Consider the following 23,451-nt stretch of genomic DNA (forward strand, 5'->3'; position numbering starts at 1 on the left):
AGAGTTGTTAAGGAATGTGCAGACACCCAAAATCAAACCCTAGGCATTGAGAAATCTTCTGGATTTCCTTTCTTCCAGCGTGGGAGCTCTGTGTGTCTCTGGTGATGGAGAAGAAAGGCTTTTTCCAGAGATCCTGCCTGCCTCAAGGAATGTGGGAGCAGGAAAGAGTCTGGGTGGGATGGGAGGTTCATCCCGAATCTGCAGGCAGTTTGTGGTGTGGGGCAGCAGCACTTTCACAGCATTTTGGTATCACGAATCAGGGCTTGTCACGAGGAGATGCTGCAAGTTCTTGCGGAGGCTGAGTACATGTGGCTGCTGTCCCTGGCTGCTCCCAGTCACGGCTGTGGGGCTGACTTGGAATCAATCAGAGCCTGTGGATGGGCCCTGACAAACTCCCTGTGCCCAGAGGCGATGCTCCCATAAATCCTGTAAGCATGTGCTTAACTTTGGGGAGCAAGGTGATTGCAAGGCAATATTTTATTCTTGTCAGCTTCAGTGTTAACAATTACCAGAATCACTTGGGTAATTAAGCTCTTGCAAGAATGAAGTGAAAAAGCACCAGGTGTCTATGGAGATCTAAATCATTTTTCAGAGTGGGCAGAAGAGCAGTTTTTGGCTTTCCTCAGTAGCTGGAGTCCTGAAATCCACAGAGACAGTGCAGATCCCCTTTTGAATGAGCTAAAGGCAGCAGCCCTGCTTTTTTCAGGTACCTTTTGCCAACCACCTACAAGAAGCTGGTGGGTGACCAGGCCTTCGTATGTCACCGTTGGTTGGAAACTTCAAAATAAAGAAAGGCCTTTTGCAAAAGTCATGGTTAAAATTTCATTCCAAAGAGTATTTTTGAGATGTATTAGTGTAACTGTTGCTGGAGTAACTGGCTGCAAAGTGGTGGTCCCTGTCTTAAAGTTGGGAAAGATAAGTCTGGGACTGTAGAAGGTGAAGGGGTTTCCTTTATCTGTGGGATGTCATTGGGAAGATTCCATTAGTGTTTATAAATGTTTATTACTAGGATCATAGAATCATCATAGAATCATAGCATGGTTTGGGTATCTCTAAAGATCTTTCTCCATCCCCTGCCATGGACAGAGACACCTTCCACTAGCTCAGGTTGCTCTAAGCCCCATCCAACCTGGCCAACACTGCCCAGCTGCTCTGGGCAACCTGTGCCAGGGCCTCACCACCCTCACAGGAATAATTTCTCCCCAATATCCCATCTAACCCTGCCCTCTGGCAGTGGGAAGCCATTCCTTGTGTCCTGTCTCTCCATCCCTTCTCCCAAGCCCCTCTCCAGCTCTCCTGGAGCCCCTTTAGGCACTAGCAGGGCTTCTGAAATCTCCCTGGAGCCTTCTCTTGTCCAGGTGAACACCCCCAGCTCTCCCAGCCTGGCTCCAGAACCTCCTCTCTCTGAGCTCCATGCAAGGCTCTGGTCTGAACTCTGCAGCCTTGGCCAAGGCCAGACAGGGCTGTGAGGAGGTTCTTGGAGCACCTGGAGATGGCCAGTCCCTGCTCCCAGGAACAGCTGTTTCCCAAACACGCTCCCAGGTCTGTCCCTGAAGGGGAGGTCACCTCAGCCAAGGGTTTTTGTGTCCAAAGCTGCCAAAATCCAATAAAGCCATACCCCCCTGTTTGGTCAGTGCTTTTCCTGGAGTCCCATGGGAGATGAGCAGCCCCAGAATGGCTTGTGTCTTGTCATTGTTGGCCAGGAGCTGGGCATGTCACCAGCTGGGCAGGACTAGCTCAGAGTCCCAGAGGGTGACACACAGTCCCCCTTGGGGATGAAGCATGGGGTGAGGATCTGGAGCAACCACCTGAGCCCACACATGACGTGTGAGGTGGGACCGGCCTGGCAGATGTCCAGACGTGCATCTGGAGCTGAACCACGTCAGGGCTACTTACATTTATGTAGGGCAGGATGATTAAAGCTCTGGCCTTTGCAATTCCACCTAAGTTGGGTAATTAGAGAACTGGCTTTATTGACTGGGTAGCATGGCATAAAGAAATGTGCATGGCCAGTCCACACCCCCTGTGTGCTCCTGACCCGGGCAGAGCAGAGCTCAGGGAGCTGCCTGTGTGTCTGAAGATGCAGCTGGGTACCCAGTGAGGGTTCTAAAGACATCTCCCAGGCCATTGGACACTTATCTCCTTGGATCCCTGAGGGCACCTGCATGTGTAAACCCCTGTTACTGCAGCCATCATTATGCCCTGTTACAGCAGGAAATAAACATTCTTTTGGATGTGGCTTCTAATTTTCTTCCTGTTTCACAAGGGATTTGTATGAGACAGAAGCAGGAAGAAGGATCCTGCTGCACTGGATGACTCCTGTCCCAAAGAGCTGATGAAATTTGTCACACCTATACCACATACTGCCCTGATGAGTCTCATCTTCATCCGGGCAGCGTGGGTGAATAACATCACCACATCTGAATGGCCCCTCTTCACCCCGGGAGGAAATTATTCCCCAGGGCATGAGGAAGTGGAAGGTGAGCACCAGTGGGAGAGAAGGTGGCCCTGGAGCCCTCCTGGGGCTGTGCCAGGCTCTCACATCCATGCTGAACAGTAGCAGAGAAGGGGGAGCAGCTGCTTCTCCTCTGGGTCAGACTGCAGCCTTGTTTCCAAGCCAACCAGAGTTCCATGAGCTCCCTGAATGGCTGCAGACAATGAGCCCAGCAAGCCTTCTCCATATCAGGCTGAGCACAGCTGATGCTGGAGGCAGGGAAAGCTGAGACAAAGGGTGTCCAGCCTCTGCAGAACCTCAGTGTTCATCCTGCCCTTTGCTGGCAGCTCAGTGTTCAGGTGACAGCCTCTGGCAGGGATGAGACCACCTGGGAACAGCATTCCTGAACTGCCCACGGCACTTGGCAACTCCAGGAGGTAAAAAAGTCTATCCCTGGTCTGGAGATGAAAACACTTGTGTGTTCTTCCTGCCTCAAAATACCAAACAGAGAATAAAGGGAATCAAGCCTGGCACCAGTGAAAACCCAGGCAGTACCATCTTCATGGACCAGAAGGCAACACTGGAACTTGGAGATGCCACCTGGCGCAGTCAGAGCCCCCCCAGGGATAGTGGGCTCATGTTTATCCCATGGAATGATTAGGAATTTCTTCCTGAAGGGTCTCAGTTCTGATTTTTTTTTTTATTCTGATTTTGAGGCAGTGAAGCCTATTTTCCTATACCCTTCCTTCACATTCCCCTCACATTTGCATCACATTGTCCCCAGAAGTTGCTTGCCACAGACCCCACACCACTCATCTTAATGGTGGCACTGGGAGTCTTCTCCACACTTGGCCCACAACACAATCCAGGAAGGCTCTGTGCCCCAGCTCCACCTCATGCCCCATCTCCGGGTGGGCAGAAGGAGAAGTTGTTAACTCTTCCCAAACCTTCTGCTTCTCCACCCCCTAGGCTTCATCAGGAGCTGTAGGGATAGGACAGAGTAATGGGTACCAACTGAAGAAGGGAAAATTTAAGTTGAATAACGGGGAGAAGTTGCTCTCTCTGAGGGTGGTGAGGCCCTGGCACAGGTTGTCCAGAGAAGCTGTGGCTGCCCCTGGATCCCTGGAAGTGTCTAAGGCCAGGTTGGACGGGGCTTGAAGCAACCTAGGCTAGGGGAGGGTGTCCCTGTCCATGGCACGGGGTGTAATGAGATCACTCTAGGGTCCATTCCAGCCACTTAATATTATGTAGCACCAGGAGCAACTGAGGGAGCCTGGAGAAAAGGAGGCTCAGGAGGTACCTTGTGGCTCTGCACAACGCTGACAGGAGGGGGCAGCTGGGGAGGCCAGGCTTTGCTCCCAGGGAACAGGAACAGGACAAGGGGAAACAGCCTCAAGCTGTGCCAGGGAAGGCTCAGGTTGGACACCAGGAGGTATTTCTTCATGAAACGAGTCGTCAGGCATTGGATGGGGATGATGGTGGACTCCCCATGCGTGGAGGCGTCCAAGGAAAGACTGTACATGCCACTCAGTGCTCTGCTCTGGCTAACAGGATGGTGCTGGGTCTCACGTTGGACTTGGTGGTCTCGGAGGTTTTTTCCACCCCAGTGGTGCGGTGATTCCGCCGTGCTTCCCTGCCGCACCCACCCTGGCGCCGCGCCACACTCAACATGGCGGCGGCGGCATGAGGCGGGTGGGGGCTGCGTGGGGGCGTGTCGCGCACCCAAGATGGCGGCGGCGGCGGCGGGCGGGGTGAGATGGCGGCGGGCGCGCAGGCGCGGGCGGGCGGCGGTGACGCGCGGGGCGCGCGGTGACGGAGCGCGGCGGCCGCGGCCCTTTGTTGGCGGCGGTTGAGGCGCGGCGGGGCCGGGCCGGGCCGGGGCCAACGGCGGCGGCGGCGGGGCCGGGCGCGGGGAGGCCGCGGGAGCCGCCGCCGCTCCCTCAGCGCCTCGCCATGGACTCGGACGAGGGGTACAACTACGAGTTCGACGAGGACGAGGAGTGCAGCGAGGACAGCGGCGCGGAGGAGGACGAGGAGGACGAGGAGGAAGACGAGCCCGACGATAATCTGGACCTGGGCGAAGTGGAGCTGGTGGAGCCCGGGCTGCGCGTCGGCGGGGAGCGCGACGGGCTGTTGGGCAGTGAGACGGGCGGGCTGGGCCCCGGCGGCGGCGGCGGCGGTGGCGGCCTGGGCGGCGGGCCTGGCCCCGGCGGAGGCCCCGAGCAGGAGGAGGATTATCGCTACGAGGTGCTGACGGCCGAGCAGATCCTGCAGCACATGGTGGAGTGCATCCGCGAGGTCAACGAGGTCATCCAGGTGCGGCCCCCCGGCAGCGGGACTGAGGGGGACACACGGGGGAAGGGGCGCGGGGGGCGGCCGGGCGGGCCAGCGGCCTCCTGAGCGGCACCGGGCCGCGGGCCAGGGTCTCACACACACTTGTCGGTGCTCCCGGGGCTAGAGGGGGCTCCTCAGTACCCCCGGGGCTGGAGGGGGCTCAGCTCGGTGTCCCCCGGGGCTGGAGGGGCGGGGGGTCGGCTCCTCTCGGTACACGCTGGGGGTGGAGAGGGCTCCTCGTCACCCCGTTCTGCCGGGCGGCCCCTCGGGCCCGGCCAGGATCTCGCTTCCTGCTGTGGAAGCGTCGGGAACGAGGCCTTTGGCACTGAAAGGGCTCCTCTTTCTTTGTGTGAGCTGGGGCCCGTAATGTATGTTTTTTTCTTTATTCCCCTCCGTCCTCATGGTGTTTGGCGGGGTGTACCTCCTGCAGCTCCTTCGGTAACCCGCGGAGTCCATGGCAAGCCCTGGAATTCCAGGAGAGGCACCGCTCTGGTTTTGTTGCTGTCTCCCTTTCCTCCCTCCCTCCCCCCTCCGCCAAACACAGAGCTTGAACCTTGTGTTTATTTCCAGCACAGGCCGGGAGGGGTAGGAGAAATCCCTTCACAACCGTAACTTTTTTTACCCTTAGTTTTTAAGCGTGTCTCTTTAGAACTGAAATAGAATTTGAAATAACATTTACCTTCTTTAGATCAAAGTATCTAAGGCTTATCTATTGGCTCCTAAGTTTTTCGGGAAAAAAATCAAGCCACTGAAGCTATTTAGCATCTCTTTGTAAGTGTTTGTGGCAGGGTTTGGCTCCAGCTCAGCATCACGTTTCTGATGCAGTTCACTTTTCTTCAGGTGATGGGTTTTCTTTAGTTCCCGTTTACTTACTATTACTCCGAGTCACTAGGAAGTGCTATCCTTTTCCAACGAGAATAGAAATCTCTGGATATTAAATACTGAGGTATCCAATGCCCTGAAAGCAGTTGTTTCACTGGTTGTGTGTGTTGGTAAATATCTCTAAACACGAGATGCCTCAGTGGGTATTTTTTCTCCAGCTGTCCTGTGCTCTGCAGTGTCTATAACAGCAGCTTTAAAATGTTGCTTTATGTGCTATAAATCCCCTGTAGTTTATATGGAGCTTGATGCAAACAACTGTAAAAATATTTGCGTGCTAAATTAGTAAATGGCATTCCTTGAGTCAAATTAAAGTTTATAACTTTAATGATAGCATTGCCCATGTAAAGCTGAATAAAGGAGTCTGCCTGGATTAGCTGATTACCCTGCAGTTAAAGAAGATCTCATGGTTAAACAGGATTGTTTCTTTGCTCCCAGTTATTGATCCCGAGGTAGGGAGGGAGACAATTGGCAGGTAGGCATGCAAACAGTTGGGAACTGCAGCTTTTTACTCTTTCAAATAGTGAGTTTGTGTTTTATGATTAAAGTTGCAAAAGTCATGGCCCATTCTGTTTGTATTGAACAGATTCTGATATATTCCTTATCTTTGCACAAGACAAGTGGTGGAAAAGTTGCTGCCTGTGAGGAGTTGTGAGTGTTCCTGCTCCTGCATTTTCCAGACCTAGCTGGTGGACTCACCTGCATGTTCTTAGTGAACCTGATTTATTAGAGAAGGTCCTGATTGTTGATCTGAGTGTATTTGCCCCCCTCTTACACTGCTCTGAGGCTGTTTGACTTGTGTGCTTGACCTGTGAGTTTTAGAACTTGTGGAGAGAAATGGGTTGAGGTGATGAACCCCTTGTTCTGCCCCGTCCCTGGGGTGGTAGTGGGAGGCCTGACCCTGCACTGGGGTCTGCAGAACCATCCCCCCAGACCTTCCCGTGGCTGCTCTCCTGCTCCAATTGTTGCCTGGGGTTTGCAGTAGTTCTTCCTGGTTTAGCAGAGCAAGGTGCACAGAGTCTGTCTGTTCACAATGTTATGGGTAAACCTGGGACCCAAAACCAACTTAGACCCTGGAATGCATCAGAAGAGGGTAGGAAAACACTCAATTGCTGTGGATGGCTGTTAAATGCCAACTTCCTGGCATCAGGTTTCTGAGCTGTTCTGAGGTAAGTGGCCCTACTTCGGCTGATACTTCAGGATTTGCTCATCCTCACTCCTGTGTGGCTGGTGGTGAAATCTTCCAGGGCTCTGTTCTGTTTATTTCCTTGTGTTTGGCGCCCAACCAGGATTGCTGCTGCTGCTGCTTTTCTGGTTCAGTAAACCTTTTCTGGAGTCACATTGGCTCAGGATCCTGCTGCGGATCCTCAGCTGCTGAGCTGTGATTCACTTGTTCCAGTCAAGTACTGGATGGCTTTTGTCCCCGTGTGTCTGCCGTGGGTTCTTGATAGCAAATAGTGATGGTTGTGGTTACATCTTCCAGTGCTTTGAACTTTCTTGTTCTAGGGAGATGTAATGTACAGCCTGAAAACTTCAGCTGTAGGTCTTGTGCTCTCTAATGAGTGTTTTTTTGATGATCAGGCATAAGGTATAAATGGGCTTTTGTTTTGCAGCTGCAGCAAAAGGAAAATGGAACAGGGAGCCATGGAGTGTTTGTAAGGAGGTGTCTGAGCTATGGCCTGTGTAACTATATTAAAACACTCCATTTGAGCAGTTATTAGCTGACAGGGCTAGAGTTGAAGGGACTAAATTAATTTTTTTCTCCCATCTGTTTGGTCATTTCCACATACGAGCTGTGTGAGGAAAAACATGAACTTTTCAGGGCAGGGATTTGATCTGATGGAGACTTTGCTGAAGTAGGAGCTAACTTGTGGCTAAGTTGCTTCTCATAGATCCTGTGATTCACCCTGTAGGGTGGAATGGGCCTTTGGAGACATCTATTCAGTGCCAAACTCTGCTATCACTTGGTCTCCCTAAGACCACTGAACTGCAGTGAACCTGGCAGGTTTCAAAATGTCTCAGATATTCAGAATATTTTACACTTGCTCTTTCTTGTCTGAGCATAAGCAGGATTTCAGGTGTTTGATGGTGGTTTTTGTACAATATTTGGTGCTTATGCTCATAATCTGATTTGTCTCTGTGTGTCGCACAACAAGAATTTCCCTTGCTCTCCAAATGCAAAAACAGGGGTATGAATAACCCCATTACCTTGTGCTGTTGGTTGGCTAAGACTTGTAAACCTCAGAGTATTCCTCTCATCCTCTCCCTGTGATTAGGTGGAGCAGAGAGCCATTTGCCATGGTATTTGGAATTTCAGTTGTCTGAGTAAACAGGCGGATTTCTGGTGCTTTTCCAGCTGCTGGCAGAATAAGTTAGCAAGGGACTGTAAAAACCTAGACATAGAGGTGCTGTGGAACAAAAGGCTTTCTCTTACCAAAGGCATTTTCCCACAGTTGTATGTCTTCCCCATATTTTTCCTCTGTGAACTTTTGTCCAAATAATCCTCTGCCACTTTTTTTTTTATTTCTATCAGATTGCTATTTCTATTTTCACTCTTGATTTTTTTTTTCTGAAAATAAACTTGAAAAATGTTTAGAATGGCATATTTATTTCTGCTCTGAGTAGAGCACATGATGTGTCTCTGTAGTCTGGCTTGGCCCAGTGTTCTCCTTGCTTTGTTGCAACCTTGTGCAATTCCAGTGTTTCCAGGTGGGATTAATTTCCCCTTTTTGCCTGCCTTTTTCTGGAGCATTCCAATGACATTGTTGTGATGTCACTAACCATATTTATTCTTCCTGGACTTTGTAGTGGTGAGGTATTGAAAATACTGTGATGAAGCTTAGAGGTGGCAGAAAAAGGAGTTGAGCCTCTTGTTTTCTTTCCCCACCCCACAGCAGGGATTAAGATCCTGGACGTGTCTGGGTATTGTGCCTGGCCTGCTGTGTGATTGTGAGCATGTTGAGCTTCAAACCTGAGCTTTCTCTGGAAGGATGTGGCATTCGTGGATCCAACGAAACTTAGTCTAGCTCAAAGATACCTTGACTTTTGATTAAAGGCTTTAGATTAGATTTTTTTAGAGCAGACCAGGTCAGGTGTGACATCAGAGTATTTGCAGCAAGGACAGGTTTCTATGTACATGATGGAGCTGGGTGACTTCTTTGGAAGCAAGGTTAGGTCCTTGCTGGTGGAAGCTTTGCCATTAAAATAAGCCCAAACCCCAGACCACTCTGAAGTTAAAAACCCTTATTTGTTGAGGAATGGCTTTTCCCAGAGGCCCCTGGAGTTACACGCCCTGATTAAATACAGCTCTGTCACGACAAGTGCAAACCCATTGTTACAGGAAGGGTCTTGTTAAACAGTGACTTCACTTGCTTGGACTGCCCACTTGCTTGGACAAAACATCCTGATTTCCAGACAGAACTTAGGAAATCTTCCCAGTGCTGTGTGTAATTCAGCACACTGTGGGCAGTACATTCTAAAGGTATTGCCCAAAACAGGAATGGTTTGCCAATGAGCAACAGGAATTGCTGCTTGTTGCACAGAGTAGTGCTTAAAACTGTATTTAATGCTAGAGATGACATCTTTGAAATTTGAAGTGCTTGGAGCTGCCTGACAAGCATTAGGTGGGAGTCTGTGGGTGGAGGCACTCGAGGCTGGTGCTGCTTCCATCCGGGTCCCCTTGCAGTGTGAGGTGCATTAGCAAACCTCCTCGTGTGGTTACTTATTTGATAATAAAATTCATGTCAGGGGCCTAAATATTGTGATGCTGGAAGGAAATGCTTTGTTAAACCCCATGTTTCTGTCACGTGGTGTTTATAAGGTGTTTCATTATAGTAGGAATGCATTTAATATTTCCAAGGAATGGAATAAATTTCATTGTGACAAACCATTTGTGGAATCTTGTATAAGCAATCACTGCAGACCTTTTGGAAATGACATGGTGTCTGTTCCTGACTGCCAAGGCATGTAATTCTGAGTATAATAGATTTTTTTTTTTTTAATATTACTTTAAATTTCAGCATTACCAGGTAGAAGTCTTGTTAAGTGTCCGGAGGAACTTCAACTTTGTACTTAATTATGACCCATTTGCTTTGTGCTCTATTTTTCTGTTAGGCCAAATGCAAATCTCATGGTTGGCCACGTGTGAAAACATTTGATGCTGGTTGCTTTTGTCTCAATGTAGTGTTTCCAAAATCACAGCAAAGTAGCCATTTTCTCAGGGGCCTTGGGGTGCAGATGGGGACCTTTTGGGATGTTTCAAAGTGAAACTGAAAACAGTCATTGTTTTTTAGCTACTTTTAAATATTTGTTTCCGGAAAGCTAAAACTAAATAGTAAATACAATTGTTGCTATTCCCTGTGGGTTTAATTTCAGGGTTGTTTCTGCTATAAATAAGAAGCTGTACCACAAAGTCAGAGTTAAGACTGTAGTTGATGCAAAACAAGAGCTATTTTTGGGTGTTAAAGCATCATTAAAAACAAAAACATGGATTCCTCTTTTATACTTGTCCCATGCTCTGACCCCTCAGTTTTAACCTTGCACAAGTTCAAGTTCGTAATAGCAAATAAACCCCAAAGCTCCAATGCCCTTTGGAAATGTAGGACAGTCCTGTGTCTTTGGCACCTGTTGAATGGTTTTCAGTTTTCTATTTCTAAACTAATTTCTCTTCCCCTTTACTCCATTAATGAGACAAACAAGAATGTGGTTCTGCTTTGGTGTCAGGTGTGATAGCTGGAGAAAGTGATGGTGATCTCCACATTGTGCTTGTTTTAACAGCGAGTCAGTGTTTTCATCCAGAATTTCTTTGTAGGAGCCTTTTTTTTCTGGAAAAGGTAGCAACTCATTCCTCTGTTTAGAAAAGCTGGTTAACTGGGAAAAGAATCTGGAATTTGTCAGTAACTGTGAAGGCTGGAGGTCCTTTCCACATAGCTCAGTCCTCCAGATTTCTGGTACTTCTGCAGTTATCGGGTTCTGAGTATTGTAAATGATGTTTTCTCTTTGTTGCTGGCTACACTGGATCCCTGACAGCTACAAAGGATGTTTGGAGGCTGTTGGATGCATACAAGTGCATAATGCTGCTGAATTTCATCAAGTCATTTAGTAGCTGCAGCAACTGCAAGGAAATTGCAGCCTCATTTATTGAAAACACCTTGGGAGGGTTTGTAGCTGTTCAGTAATGCCAAATGGTGCATTTGAGCACAGCCCAGAATACAGATGCCTGAGGTTTGGGAGAGGGCTGCTGGCTTTGTATGGGATGTTGGTGCAGGAGTCTCTGAGGGGACGAGGTAGTCAGCTGAAGAAAAATCATTAGTAATTTGATAGTGGCAATGCTGATAATAATTAAGTATTTTCACCATCCTGGGTGTTTGGTGTTGGAGGTGTTGGAAACCCTGAGCTCGGCCTGTATAGAATTCCTTACCTGACTCTTAGCTTTTGATCTTAAGCTGTGATGGAAGCACTGTTTAAATAAATGCTTTGAAAACTGCCATCCAAGGCTTCCCTCAGTAGCTATTTCAGGTATAACTGGGTTTATACTTCAGAATTTTGTTCCTTTCCTGAATTTGGATTGCCCATGTAAGTGCAGAGGCTCTTTCAGGAGCAGTCCCTTGTTTAGGTGGTGTAGCAATACCAGGTCATTATCTCTGGTAGTCAGAGCAGCTCACTGTGGTGAGAGTTTGAACCATTCACACAACACTCAAACAGAACTGTCAGCATTGAGTCTTCTCCTTGTTTTTAGAGGCTGAACTGTTTCCAGATGTTTGGAATCATTTCAGATCCAAAACCTGATGTAGATAGCTTTTGACAGCATCACAGTCACTTGGAAGAAATGAGTAAGCCCTCATGAAAGTATCTTGGGCAGTTGTGGTGCATTTTGGCATTGCCAGCAGTCTTGTCTTGAGTTTTGGGCAGCTTTTGGGAGCTGCTGGAGCACTGGTGGTTTCTGCTGGTGCCTGCTTACTGGTGCTGGCACTTTAAGATCCTTCTTCCCAGTCCTTCTAAAATATTCCTGGTTTTGTAACTTCCTTGGTTAAAAACTTATAAGCTAGAGCACCATGTGGCACCTCTTGTTTCCAGGGACAAGCAGTGCAAGGATCATGTCTTGGCATCTGCTTCAAAGTTAGGTCTTGTGAGGGAGTAGTTGTGTCTCAAACATGGAGGTGTGAAAAGCTTCCTGGTCTGGGGGGAGGGACTCTCCATGGACTATGACACCACAAATAGGCCTGTTCATGTGCATTTCAGTTCACAACAGATGAAGCTTTCATTGCTTTGTGATTTGAGGAATTTGGGAACTGGAGGGAGATAATATCAATGTTTGAAATTAAAAGCTTGGATATATTCTTATTGCCTTTGCAGCCCTTCAGAAAAATTGTGATTGTTGCAGTAATTTCACCAGATGAGGGATGCAGGCTCTAAAGTCTGTTTCCCAGCAGATAATCAGGTTAGAGTAGGAGTTCCTGCTCCAGAGGGTTCTACTTGGGCATAGTTAAAGCCCTCTCAAAGTGGAGAACACACAGTAGAAAAACTTAGTAGAACCAGAAGAATCTGTATAATTGCACCTGAAAGTAGTCAAATGCCAAAATAACTGACTTCTTCAAGTGTTATTTCAAAGATTTTCTTTTTGAACTAATATTTGCAATTCTTAAGGTGCAGCCTGAAGAGACTTTCTTCTAAGGTAAAGAAATGAAAATTTGAAGTGGTTCTGGAGGTTGCTGCTTCCTGCTTGGTGTTCATGACTGGGTCAACCTCTGAAGAAATGTGTTGGGTGCTACCCTGCAAAGTATATTTTTTTTTCCTCCTGTTTTTTAAGCAAAACACTTCCAGAGCCACAGAGGAAGTAGCTGGTATTTGAACAACACTCTTGTGTAAAAAATCACAGCAGGACATGGCTGTTTTTAGCATCCTGTAATTGCTTTGATGTGTGCATGGATCTGGTTTTAGTGACAGTGCAGTGCTTTGCTCTGGGTCACTTCTTGGGGTTTGCCTTTGGTTTTCTGAGTTGGGCCACTTGGAATGGGCTTGGTTGGCTTGAACACCAACACACTCAGACTGTTCTACTGTTTGAGTGCCTGACACTCATCCCCAGTGGTGCTTTTTGGGATGTACAGACACGTGCACCCACAACAGAGCCATGGTTACATGGATATTGGTCTTGGACAGTTCCCATTCCCTGACTGTCTGGACACAGCTGTTTGCAGGGCTGTAGAATGCAGGGGATCAGGCAACTCTCCAGTTAAAAGTGTCTTCTCTCTGCTCTTGTTGCTCAGCCCTCTGACCCCATGAGCAGCTGCTTTGTTCCAGGTGACAGAAGTGATGGTATTTGAATTGTTCAACTCCATCAGCAAAACAAATGGATGTGCATCCACACCTCAACATTTCTTTGGCCTGCTTTGTGTGCATATTTAACTTTGGAAAGGTCTCTGGAGAGTTTTTCAACATTTTGATGCCCTCAGCTGGTAACTGTGGGCTTGATGTGCTCCTGTGCAACAAAACACAAATGCAGTCAGCATTCCTTTTTCTGGCAGATAGAAATGTGGAGAGGGATTAGAGGAAACCAGGAGGACTCACATGTATAAACAATCTCCCTTGCAACTGAGCTTTCCTGTGCGGGAAGAAAAACTTAAGACTAAGTTAACACCTAGTTATCTAGGATCTTACAAATAGGGAGTGAAAGGAATGGTGTGGAAAGAAGAGTGTGGGAGAGCCATGTCTTGAGGTTGGATTCCAAAGCAGGAGCTTGGAAGTGACAGAGCTTTATTAAACAATGTGTATTAAAACTAGGCTGAACAGCAGCTTTTTAATAAAAAGGGAGGAAGAACAACATTCCAGCTCTTAGTTAGCAGCATAATTTTTCTTCTGGGGGCAACAGTGTAAAGTGGAAAGCCCTTGGAGTAAAATCTCACCTAGTGTGCATAGAGGAAAATAACTGTAATATAAAATACCAATTCAATAAAAAAATTAACAATTTTTGTACACTATGAAGAGCTGATGCAATAATGCGTTGGATGTCTTTGTTTTGACAATTTGTAGTACTTCTGCAGTGACTGAAAGGCCATCTGAGCAAATCGAGGTGATACTCTTTGATTTATACACATTTTAGATATGCATTAAGTTGTTTTGTAATACCCAGTCTCTTTATTTTACTTGGTAATATGACATGCTTGAAATGTTCTTATTTGTATTGTTAATAGAGCTGAAATTGATGGTTGAAAATGTGCACAAAACCATTCCTGGCTGGGATGATAACTTCTAGGAGGGAAACAGTGCAAAGACTTGGAGTTCTCTTTGGGGATGATGGATACTGATACTCTCTGGAGGGTGGGTGTTTGGGATCTGTGTCACTCTCGTGTGCTGTGGTGTAATTCCCTGCTGTCCTCTGCCAGGGTGTTTCTGCAGGCAGCACTGGGATTTGGAGGAGGCTGGGTGCCAGCCTGTTCAGTGCACTCAATTATTCACCAGTCATTAGTGTAATTATTCCTCTTGCTGCCCTGCTCAGCAGTTACAAGGCAGGGCTGATTAGGTGGGTTTTTCCTCTTGCACAAGCCCAGTGTCTTGATGTGGGGGGTATTTTAATGGGAGAGGAACAAGGGATATCCCTGTCAGCTAGTGTGGAGTCCATCAAATACAAAATTACATATCCAGGTTATTTTCCCATTCCCAACCAAAGGGGAATAGAGTTAGGGAATCTGAACCTACATGCTGGTTTGACTCAGCAACTGTGGAAACACTTGTGATTGAGTGCAAGTTGTGTAGAAGCAAGTCTTCAAAGCCCTTCAACGAGAAAATGGTGAAAACACTGGAGGTTTCCCGTTCCCCCCCACTGCTCTGTGAATTGTGTTCTGCTATTTCTGTATCAGATCCCACCAGACTATTTTCTTGTAACTCAAGGGAGCTCAGGTAACTGGTTAAAAAATACCAGCAGCAGTTAAAGACTGCAGTTAGACTTTGAGGTATATCTTGTTGGGAACAAGAGCTAACAAGTGATTGCTAAACTCCTCATTCCTCCAGAATATCCTTTCTTCAAAGTTGGCTTCTGCAGGGCCCTTGGAGGAAAAGGTTTTGGGGTGTAAGCAGGCAAAATTACTTCTTGTAGTGGAAATCCCGGCTTATAAAATAACGTGTTGCCAGGGCTGTATTTTGTTGGCTGTAAAACTAAGTAAGAATAAATGAGCAGAGTGTGGTAAATAAACTGCAAAGTCATCATTAAAAAATGATCTGAGCTAGAAGAGGCTTGTTGAGAAAAGGATGCTGGCAGGTTTTCTAAGTGCAGATGCAGGTTGTGCCAGCAGAACAAAGTGCTTTTGCAGGTAAAGCTGCTTTTTGCAGGGAAGTGGTATAAGCCACAACCACATCTGCTCTGGGGCTGCTGCCAGTGTCAAGATGCTGCCAAAGATTACATCCCCAAGCCACTGCTGCATTGGCAGTGGTTTCCTGGGCCTAAAGGGTTTCTTAAGATGGCTAAATTATTTTTTTTCTTGATTGAGAGTTGTAGACTAAGGCATAGGCATCACCAGAATGCCTATTTGCTACCTGTTTGTCAGGATGACACTGAGTGTTTAAAACCTATTTTGTCTGTGATGGGGAGATGAAATCACCCTAAGGAATGTGTTTTTTTTCTTTCCTAAAATACTGTGAAGTTTGATGATGCTTCATTGTGATGGGAAAACTTCCTCCTTGCCCCAGTGAAGAGGGAATGGATGATAAAAGTGGGTGTTTCTTTGAAGAAGGGACAAGATCAGAAGCAATGAGGGACAGAGAACTGAAGACAAGTACCAAGTGCTCACCTCACTAGGGCCTGGAGGAAAAAAAGAAGATAGAAGAATGTGAAGGATTTATTTTTGTTCTCCAAAAAACGCTCATGTAATTTGCCCCTGGCTAAAAATTCTTGTGCTAAGCCCATTTTTCTCTGAGTCGCACTGTCGCTGAAGGGGTTAACACTTGCATGCCACCAGAGACTATGTATCCAAATATTTTTAAGTAGCCTGGCTATTGCAATGAGAGAAGTTACTCATTGAGATGGCTTTTGTTTACTTACCATGGTAGATCTTTAACTTGCAGGGCTTTGTGGGTGCCATCTCATTGTGCTCATGGAAGAAGTTATCATCCCTTACCATTTTCTTTTTCCTGTCTATTTTTTGGAAAATGTTAATTATAGTGTTCTGAACTGGAAGTCAGGAGTCAGAACAGGCTGCACAGGCATGTTACTGTGGGATTTTTGCATACTGAGTTATTTCCCCCAAGTACTTGTGAGTCTGAGGGCTCTAATTTCTGGGGATAAAGCTCTGCTCACAGTCAGGTTATCCTGCGATTTTTAGGAATCAACAGTGGTTGTCTTGAGGTGATACAGATTTTGGCTGGATTATATCTTCTTTGTTAAACAACTCACATGTCTTTGTGCCCAAGCACCCTGTGATGTGTGTTCTCCAGCAGTGCCCAGTAACCAAAGCAGGTAGGAGGCAGATCACCCAGATCACTGCATAACCAGCAGCGTGTGAGAGGCACATGGGTGCTGAACGTCCTTGGAGGCTGATCCTCTGCTTACACACTGTCTAAAGAGGGGACACCCTTAAGTCATCATCTGGAAGGACAATTTGAGAGTCCTTTGCTGAGAATTTATGAAAGTTAACCCAGAAAATCAGTTACTTGTTTTCATAGCACACATTTGTGCCTGTAGACAGACCTGTTGTGGAAGAAATCCACAAGCTATTCAAAATTTATCCTTCTCAGTATAACTGTGATGCAGAGTATTAGAAAAATACCTTCATCCTCATAGTTTACTGATTTATTCTAAACATTTCAGCTATGCCATGGTATCATTATTTCTTCAAGTTGCTTCTGATACTTTCTCCACTGATCTGCTCATACCTGCCTCGTGACACTGCCCTGGACTGGGTGGTGCCTCTGAATGTGCTTAAAGCAGCAAAAGGAAAGTTCTGTTTTTCTAAAGGTGTGCAAAATCCATGAGGTGCCAGGTACCTGTTTCCAGGTACTGGGAAATGATTCGCTGGCCAGAGCTGAGGTGCCTGTTCCTTACATTGCAGGAGCCAGCAGAACCAGCAGTTTTCCTCCCTGGTATGGAGGAACAGTGCCAATCTTCTACAGAGTTTTAAATCCTGGATATGGATACAGCCCTTTTGGTACCTCTGCCTCTGGGCCAGGCCCTTGCAGTGCACATTGTGGTGAAAGAGCTGAGTCAATGTACCAATACATATTGGAGTGAGGCAAAAGAGCAGGGAAAGTTTTTTTTAAGACACCAGAAGACTTGTACAAAATGATTTAAAGGAAGAAAGCAGATGTACAGTTCATCTTTCAGCTTTATTCCTTTAACATCCATTTCTGCCTGCAAACAGGACAGTTTCTGGAGCTCACATCAGCAGACCTGTACTGTATTTCCCAGAAATGCACAGTTCATTCAGGAGTTGAGTCACTGAAGTCAGCACATGAGAAATGTGCTTTGGGTTGTTTCCTTTTGTCAGCTTGATGGGCAGCTAGCCTGGTATATGCCATGACCAGTCTTTCCAACATTAATAATAATAAAATAATAATAATAAAAGACCTTAAAATAAAGTGTATTTCTGTCAGGCTCATGTGGTTATGTTCAGGACACTTGGTAGTAGATATTGGCAGGATTCCCACTGTTTAGTATCAAGATCTGCTATTTGGTAGGTAGGTGAGTACACCTCCCAGACCCTGGGGTGAAGAGGATGAGGGCCTGCTCTTCATACCTAGTGGGGTAATGGAGAAAAAAAGTGGGACCTTTGACTATACCTGGCATCAGAGTGTACCTCAATATGCTTTACAGTCTTTGGGACAAAAAGATTTGAGAGTCTGTTCATATGGGAAGAGCCAGCTTTAACATGCCTGACACACTCTTGGCAGACTAACAGATTTCTTGGAAGCAAGTCCCTGTTGTCCAGGTTGTGCCAGTGCAGCTGTCTGGTGACATGGTGATCCTGTCTGTCTTAAAATAAACCAGCAACCCTCTTTACCCAGTCAGTTCCTGTGTCTGGTCACTTGTGCTCCCATCATGACTCTGGTGGCAAGTCCAGGAGGCAATGCTTGTGTGAACTTGTGTTGCTGCTGAATAAATATTTTCTGATCTGGTCTGGTCTTGCCCAGTTACTGCCCTATTTCAGATTAAAATTGTAATCCAAGTTGCTGTCACTTCATCTCATAGGCAGAAATAGAGCTAAGCCATTCTGGGTGTCTGGAGTCTTCCCTGGCCTCTGTGGAATCTTGTGCAGGGAGAGAGATTTCTGACCTATGCTCTTGGGCCAAACCATGGTGTTTTGCTGTTTATTGTCAGTCACTGCCTTTGTTCAGTATAATTTCTTTCTGTGGCAAAATGTGCTTTTGCTTTCCTCTTGAAGCAACATAGTGTATTTTATTCAAGCCAGGCATCAGTAAGTTGTTGTATGGGTCTGAGAGAAGAACTTAAACTGTCCCTGTGTGTGTAGCCTTGTAGGGACTGTGTAGGACTGAAAGTATCTAATGATCTTCTTTCTGCCTTAAGGATGCTTGTGATCTGGAGAAAACCCCAGTTTTTTTGTCTGATAGTGCTGGACACGTTTGTGATCCATATATAAGATCAGTGCAGTAACTATGTGGTGGGTCCAAACTGAGTGCAGTGGGGTGAGGATTTCAATAAGATTGGGATCATGTTGGATAGAAGAGGAAAAATGGAACCTGGAGGTCTGGAAAAGCAGTGATCTCAAGAGGGAAGCGAGCTCAGATATGCTTTGTGGGCACTGGTTGTGGGAGTGGTGTTTTATTGGCAAGCAGGGAAGGTGACCATGCAGCATTTGTGGTGGGGACACAGAGGTCCATTATTGATTTCCTGAACATCCATTTCTATTTCATGGACTCTCATCCTGTCAGAGCAACTCTGTGACACTGGATGTTGACTGAAGGTTTGTCTTGAGGGGGAAGTTGGTGATTGCCAGGTACTTGGAGTTTAGCTGGATGAACACAAAGGCCCTTTACATCCATGGTAGCCAAAATTTGCAGGGTTTTTGCTGTCACCTTGTGCCCAGCCTAGCTGCAGTGCTGGGGGCTGTTCGCTTCCTCCACAGCCAATGGGGAGATATTACAGAGCTGCTGAAATAGTAAACTGGAAGAATTATATGGAAATGATGCCATCACCTTCTCCTACTCTTTTAAAGCAAGTCTTTGCAAATCCTTGAGTGGGAGGCGTAGAATTGAATAAAGCCGTTGCGCAGTGTACTCTGGCACCATGTGCTCAGCAGAGACTCCAGAAACCAGAGCTGGGCTCATGTTGTCTACTCAGCTTTGCTGTTGGGATTTCTGGTGCTAGGAGGTGCCAGCAAGAGAGAAATCCTTTGGGTGATACTGCTGCTGTTGTGGACAGTAAAACATCAGTGGGTCCTTCCTCTTTAAAGGATGGATTTTATACTCCAGAACTATAGCAAAATGAAGTAGAAATCAAAGTGTTCCTCAGATTGAATGTATAAAATAAGTGTTAACATCTCTCTGTGTCCTGTCACCAAACCCTAGCTCTCCTGCTATGGAAGTGAGCATAGCTGAAATGCTGGAAGAGGCCTTCCCTGGTTGTTTTTTATTTGTGTTGAGTTGGTAGTAGTGCTTCTGCAGTTGTCTTGAGAGCAGCAGGGTGAATCCATGCCATCTTCTTTTACTTAGAAGTATTGCAGTGTGAATTCAGTTTTTGCATTTCCAAATTTGCTAATTCATACTGGAATTGTTGCTTTAGAATTTTTTTCTGATTTTAAAAGCTCTGTTAGACAATGGCTCTTCATTGCAGCTCCTAATCATTAACCTGAAAGCTTTCCAAAAGGCTCTGAGAAAATGTGAAGCAGCTGACTGCTTCATTTCTGTCTCTTATACCAATTAACTGAAGTAATAGAGTTTTCGCTGAAGTTGCTTTTTATTATCTTCCCCTGCTAGAAGAACTCATCAGAGCTGGAAACAGTCAGTAAAGTGCAGGTAGGTTACTACAAACTGAGATTATCAGATCAAGCCTTCACGTAATGGTACTAATTCAGTAACTGCATAAAACTTAATTTTCAGAATTAGGAGACGATGTGTGAAGGGAAGTTAACAAGATGAAGAAAAATGTAGGGAGCTGAAGAGATGATGTGTGTCAAAATTGAAGGCTCTATAGGTGTTAATGGGAAGTTATAGTGAGGTGGCAAATGCCAGATGGAAGACAGCGTATGACAGTCACAGGGAGTAGCATGGCTTCTTGTAGAGTTGTGTTGAAATGGCAGGAAACTGCTACCATATTCAGTGGCTTAGAGTTCTAACTCAAGTCTTCTGATATGGCTTCAGTAGTATGCAAGATGGAAAGACCATCCCCTCGGTGGGGCACAGGAATCAGCAGTACTGATATTACTGTCTCTAAGGGGAAGATGAGAAGTGTCTGAGATCCACCAGTGTGTTGTGCTGTCCCTGTAAACCCTGAGATGGCCAATGGCAGAAACGTCCTGTAGTGTGGTTCTCTCCCAAGCCCCAGGGGATGGCAGAGGGAAAGAGCATGGATGGGATGGCAGATTGAGCCCTTTAGCTGCTGTCCTCTTCTCACAGCAGCCCTCTCATGTTGTGGCTGTAATCGAACCAGAGAATATTATATTACACTGAAGCTTTCCAGCAGCTTCTTGGAGTGCTCCGTTGGTGGTGGTTAAAAACTAGCAAGTTTGAGATCGTGTCCTGGAAGTACTCTTCGATCTCATCTTCTGTGCTGCTTCCTGGGAATTTTATTAAGCTGCTAGAAATGAGGTTTTGTGCTTGTAAGATTTCATTTAATTGTCTCCTGGAAGAATGCATGTGGATGGATCTCCACAAATGAAGGCCACTCAGTGCACTTGCAGAATAGTGCAAACCTTTTGCTGACAGTTGTACAGTAGTGTGTTTTATCAGGTTAGAAGCTGATTTAAGGCACATTCTAGCTGTGTCTTTATATCTGAGCTTATCAGTTTGGGGCTGGGAAAGGTGCAGATGAAGAGCAGTGGGTCCAAGTGGAGCAGACATCGGGTTATTGCAGGATTTTGAGCTGATGCCCCTTGGTTATTATGTGATGAAGCAGCTCTTTGGTGCCTGGTGCACGGTGTTAGTCACAGTGTCTCATGGTGGGGTTTCTCCTCCTCTCCTCACTGCCATTAAATGTGACCTCTGGATTATTTATCAGCGCTTCTCCCATGGCACAGTGTGCATGTGACAAACCTTGGAGATGATGGGCAGCAGGAATCTACACTTGGTGCTCTACTATTGCAAACATTGAGGGTTTGGCTGGTTAAATATTTACAGTGGTGGTGTGATGCTGTCCCCAGGTGCCACTTCACTGGAGCAGATGTTTGTGCTGCTTGACTTCAGAGCAGCATTAGCTTGTGATGGCTCTTTGCTCCTCCACCAAGCCAAACCCTCTGTCTTGTCAGCTGATGTGAAACCATCATTTTCCTTCTGCTGGGAAATATAAACCCAGTCTTGTCCCCATGGAATACAGCAGTGGACATTGCTGAGGTTTGAACCCTGTACTGAGTTCTGAGACTTGGGCAAAGCCAGGGTTTCTGTAGCATCTGCTTCGATTCACAAGTGCAAAATGATTGTGTAGAAAACCCAACTGCAAGCAACATCAATTCCTTATTGCTGTAAAAGCCTCTGTTATTGGGATGGAGGTGCTGCAGTTGGGATGTAAACTGTTGGAATGCAGAAGCTACCATGAGTAGAAAACAAAACAAGCCATGATATGGAAAGAAACAAAACAAACAATTTATCAATATTATGTCTCCAGGAGGTGAGAAGGGATTTTACTGGAGAACTGAGCTTAAGTTGTTCTTAAATGGTTTTTTATTTGCAGTAAATGCTGAAACTGAACCAGGAGCTGACTCCCAGTATGTGAGAAGAAGCTGAACTGTAAAATGTGCTTTTCTTTGTAATAGCACCAAGAAGTAACCATGCAGCTTGTCTTGATGGATGGAAACATGAATGGATCAAGTGCTCCCTACTGTCATTCAGCAAATTGTGCTGCTTGGAAATTCTGATTCAAGCTAATGTTCTAATAATACTTAATTTATAATTCATTTATGCATTTAAGTGCATCCTGATTCTTCCTTCCGATTCATACTTTTGTATTTTGACAGCAAGAAGAATTCTAACTCTTATCACTGATGAAACTTCCAGTTGAATTAAATTAAGGAGTTTCATTTGAATTAATAATGCTTCTTTGGTGAAGTCCAGACCTTTGCAGGGCTTCCTATTGCTGTATCTCCTGCTTGCATTGGTGTGCTGGAGCAAGGCAACATAGATAAGGACAGTAAATGTAAATACCTCCAGTGAAAAGCTGTGGTGGAGTGGAATTTGTTTGAAGCATATGTCGGACTTGGTTGCTTTGTTAGTTCCAAAAAAAAAAAAAAAAAATTCCCTGCTGAAGGACTGAGGGTGTTTCTCCCTGGGCAGGGCTTTATTCAGAATGTTTTATTAAGGAATCTTTTGAAGTGCCCGGAGAATTGTAACAAAATGGCTGCTTTCCTCGGGTTTGTTCCTTACTGGATATCAACAGGCTTGCTGCCCTGGCTCCAGGCAATCTGCCTATGCTCCCACATGTAAAATTTAATAGGAGGCTGCTGTAAGTGAGATCTGCTGTTTCAGCTTTCATCAGACCACGTTTGAGGGAGAATATTTTGACTGTTCATTTGCTCTCTGTCCATCCCTGGCTCCTTTCTGTAGGAAAATTTGTCTTTAAAAACAGAAAATAGTAAGAGCATGCTCTTGCAGCCTCAGGAGTAATCCCGTCTGAGCAGCAGCAGAGCCTGTTCATAAGTAATCTGCATGGTATCAGTCGTAGGAAATAATCCTGTGTGCCAAATGAGGAGGCAGAACAGAGCCATGACTTCCCAGTGCTGTGTAACCCAGTATTTGGACATTCTATTAATTTTTACAGTATGAGTGTCCACAGTGATGGCTGAAGGTTGGTGGAAGGCTGGAGTAGAACTGTGTTGAAATACTCTATTATTTTGGTGGTGGTTTAACCCTATGTGCCTGGGGTACAGGACACATCTCTCGCTGGGGTGGATGCTGTGGTTGACTCCTCCAGCACTGCTCTGGAGTCCCTGTGAGGGAGGTGTTTGCATGTGAGCTGTTCCCATGGAACAGCTGCTCCATGATGGTGTGCCTGGTCTTAGACTGGAACAATCCTTCATGCCAGAACTTTTGGCATTTGTATTTAACTCTGATTTGCCCCTTAGCTGCCTCCCTCCCAGTCTTCTGTGCTCCCTGTGTGCCTCCAGCCCAGATTGTATGTATCCCTGTCCACGGATGAGTAAGGGCAGGGCAGTGTTCTTTCCTTCTGTATGTGGGATACAGCCAGGGGAGGTTTGAACACTACATCTGGGATGTGGCAGGCAGTGAAAGCAGGCAGCCCAGCTATTTCTGGTGGGAGCTTGTCATGCTGCTGGCATTTCTTTTTTAAATGTTCAACCACCAGTGCTGGAGGAAGCTGGAGCCCAGCAAGCCAGGAGAAGGTGATGGTACACAGAGTCAACAGTATAATCCTAAATAATGTCCAGTTTTGTACCCTGACCTCGCAGTGCTGGGGTGCCTGAGGGCTCTGACCTAGGGAGACTTTGGGAAAGCTGCAGTGCCTGTGTGTTGGGAAAATGGAGAAGCCACAGATGAAACCCTCTTGTCCTTTCCAACCACATGTCCTTTGAGGAGTGGTATTTGCTGGATCAGTCTTGTTCTACGTAATAATCACTGCAGACCATTCAGGTTTCTTACCCTTGTACCGCAACCTTTCCTTCAGTGCAGGGGAAACCTCCTGTCTTTTTAAAGTC

The 23,451-nt window shown here is 46.2% G+C and overlaps 1 protein-coding gene across 1 annotated transcript in view; it reads left to right on the forward strand.

The window, feature by feature from the left end:
- The first annotated feature begins 4,239 nt into the window (after positions 1-4,239).
- The window catches only part of ARIH1 (ariadne RBR E3 ubiquitin protein ligase 1), a 48,095-nt gene continuing 28,883 nt past the window's right edge, over positions 4,240-23,451 (forward strand). Inside the window, exon 1 of the mRNA XM_056500287.1 lies at positions 4,240-4,750. Coding sequence (XP_056356262.1) covers positions 4,388-4,750 — 363 coding nt within the window. The 5' untranslated portion in view covers positions 4,240-4,387. The remainder of the gene's footprint in view (positions 4,751-23,451) is intronic.

This window comes from Oenanthe melanoleuca, chromosome 10, assembly GCF_029582105.1.
Source record: "Oenanthe melanoleuca isolate GR-GAL-2019-014 chromosome 10, OMel1.0, whole genome shotgun sequence".
Classification (NCBI taxonomy): Eukaryota; Metazoa; Chordata; class Aves; order Passeriformes; family Muscicapidae; genus Oenanthe; species Oenanthe melanoleuca.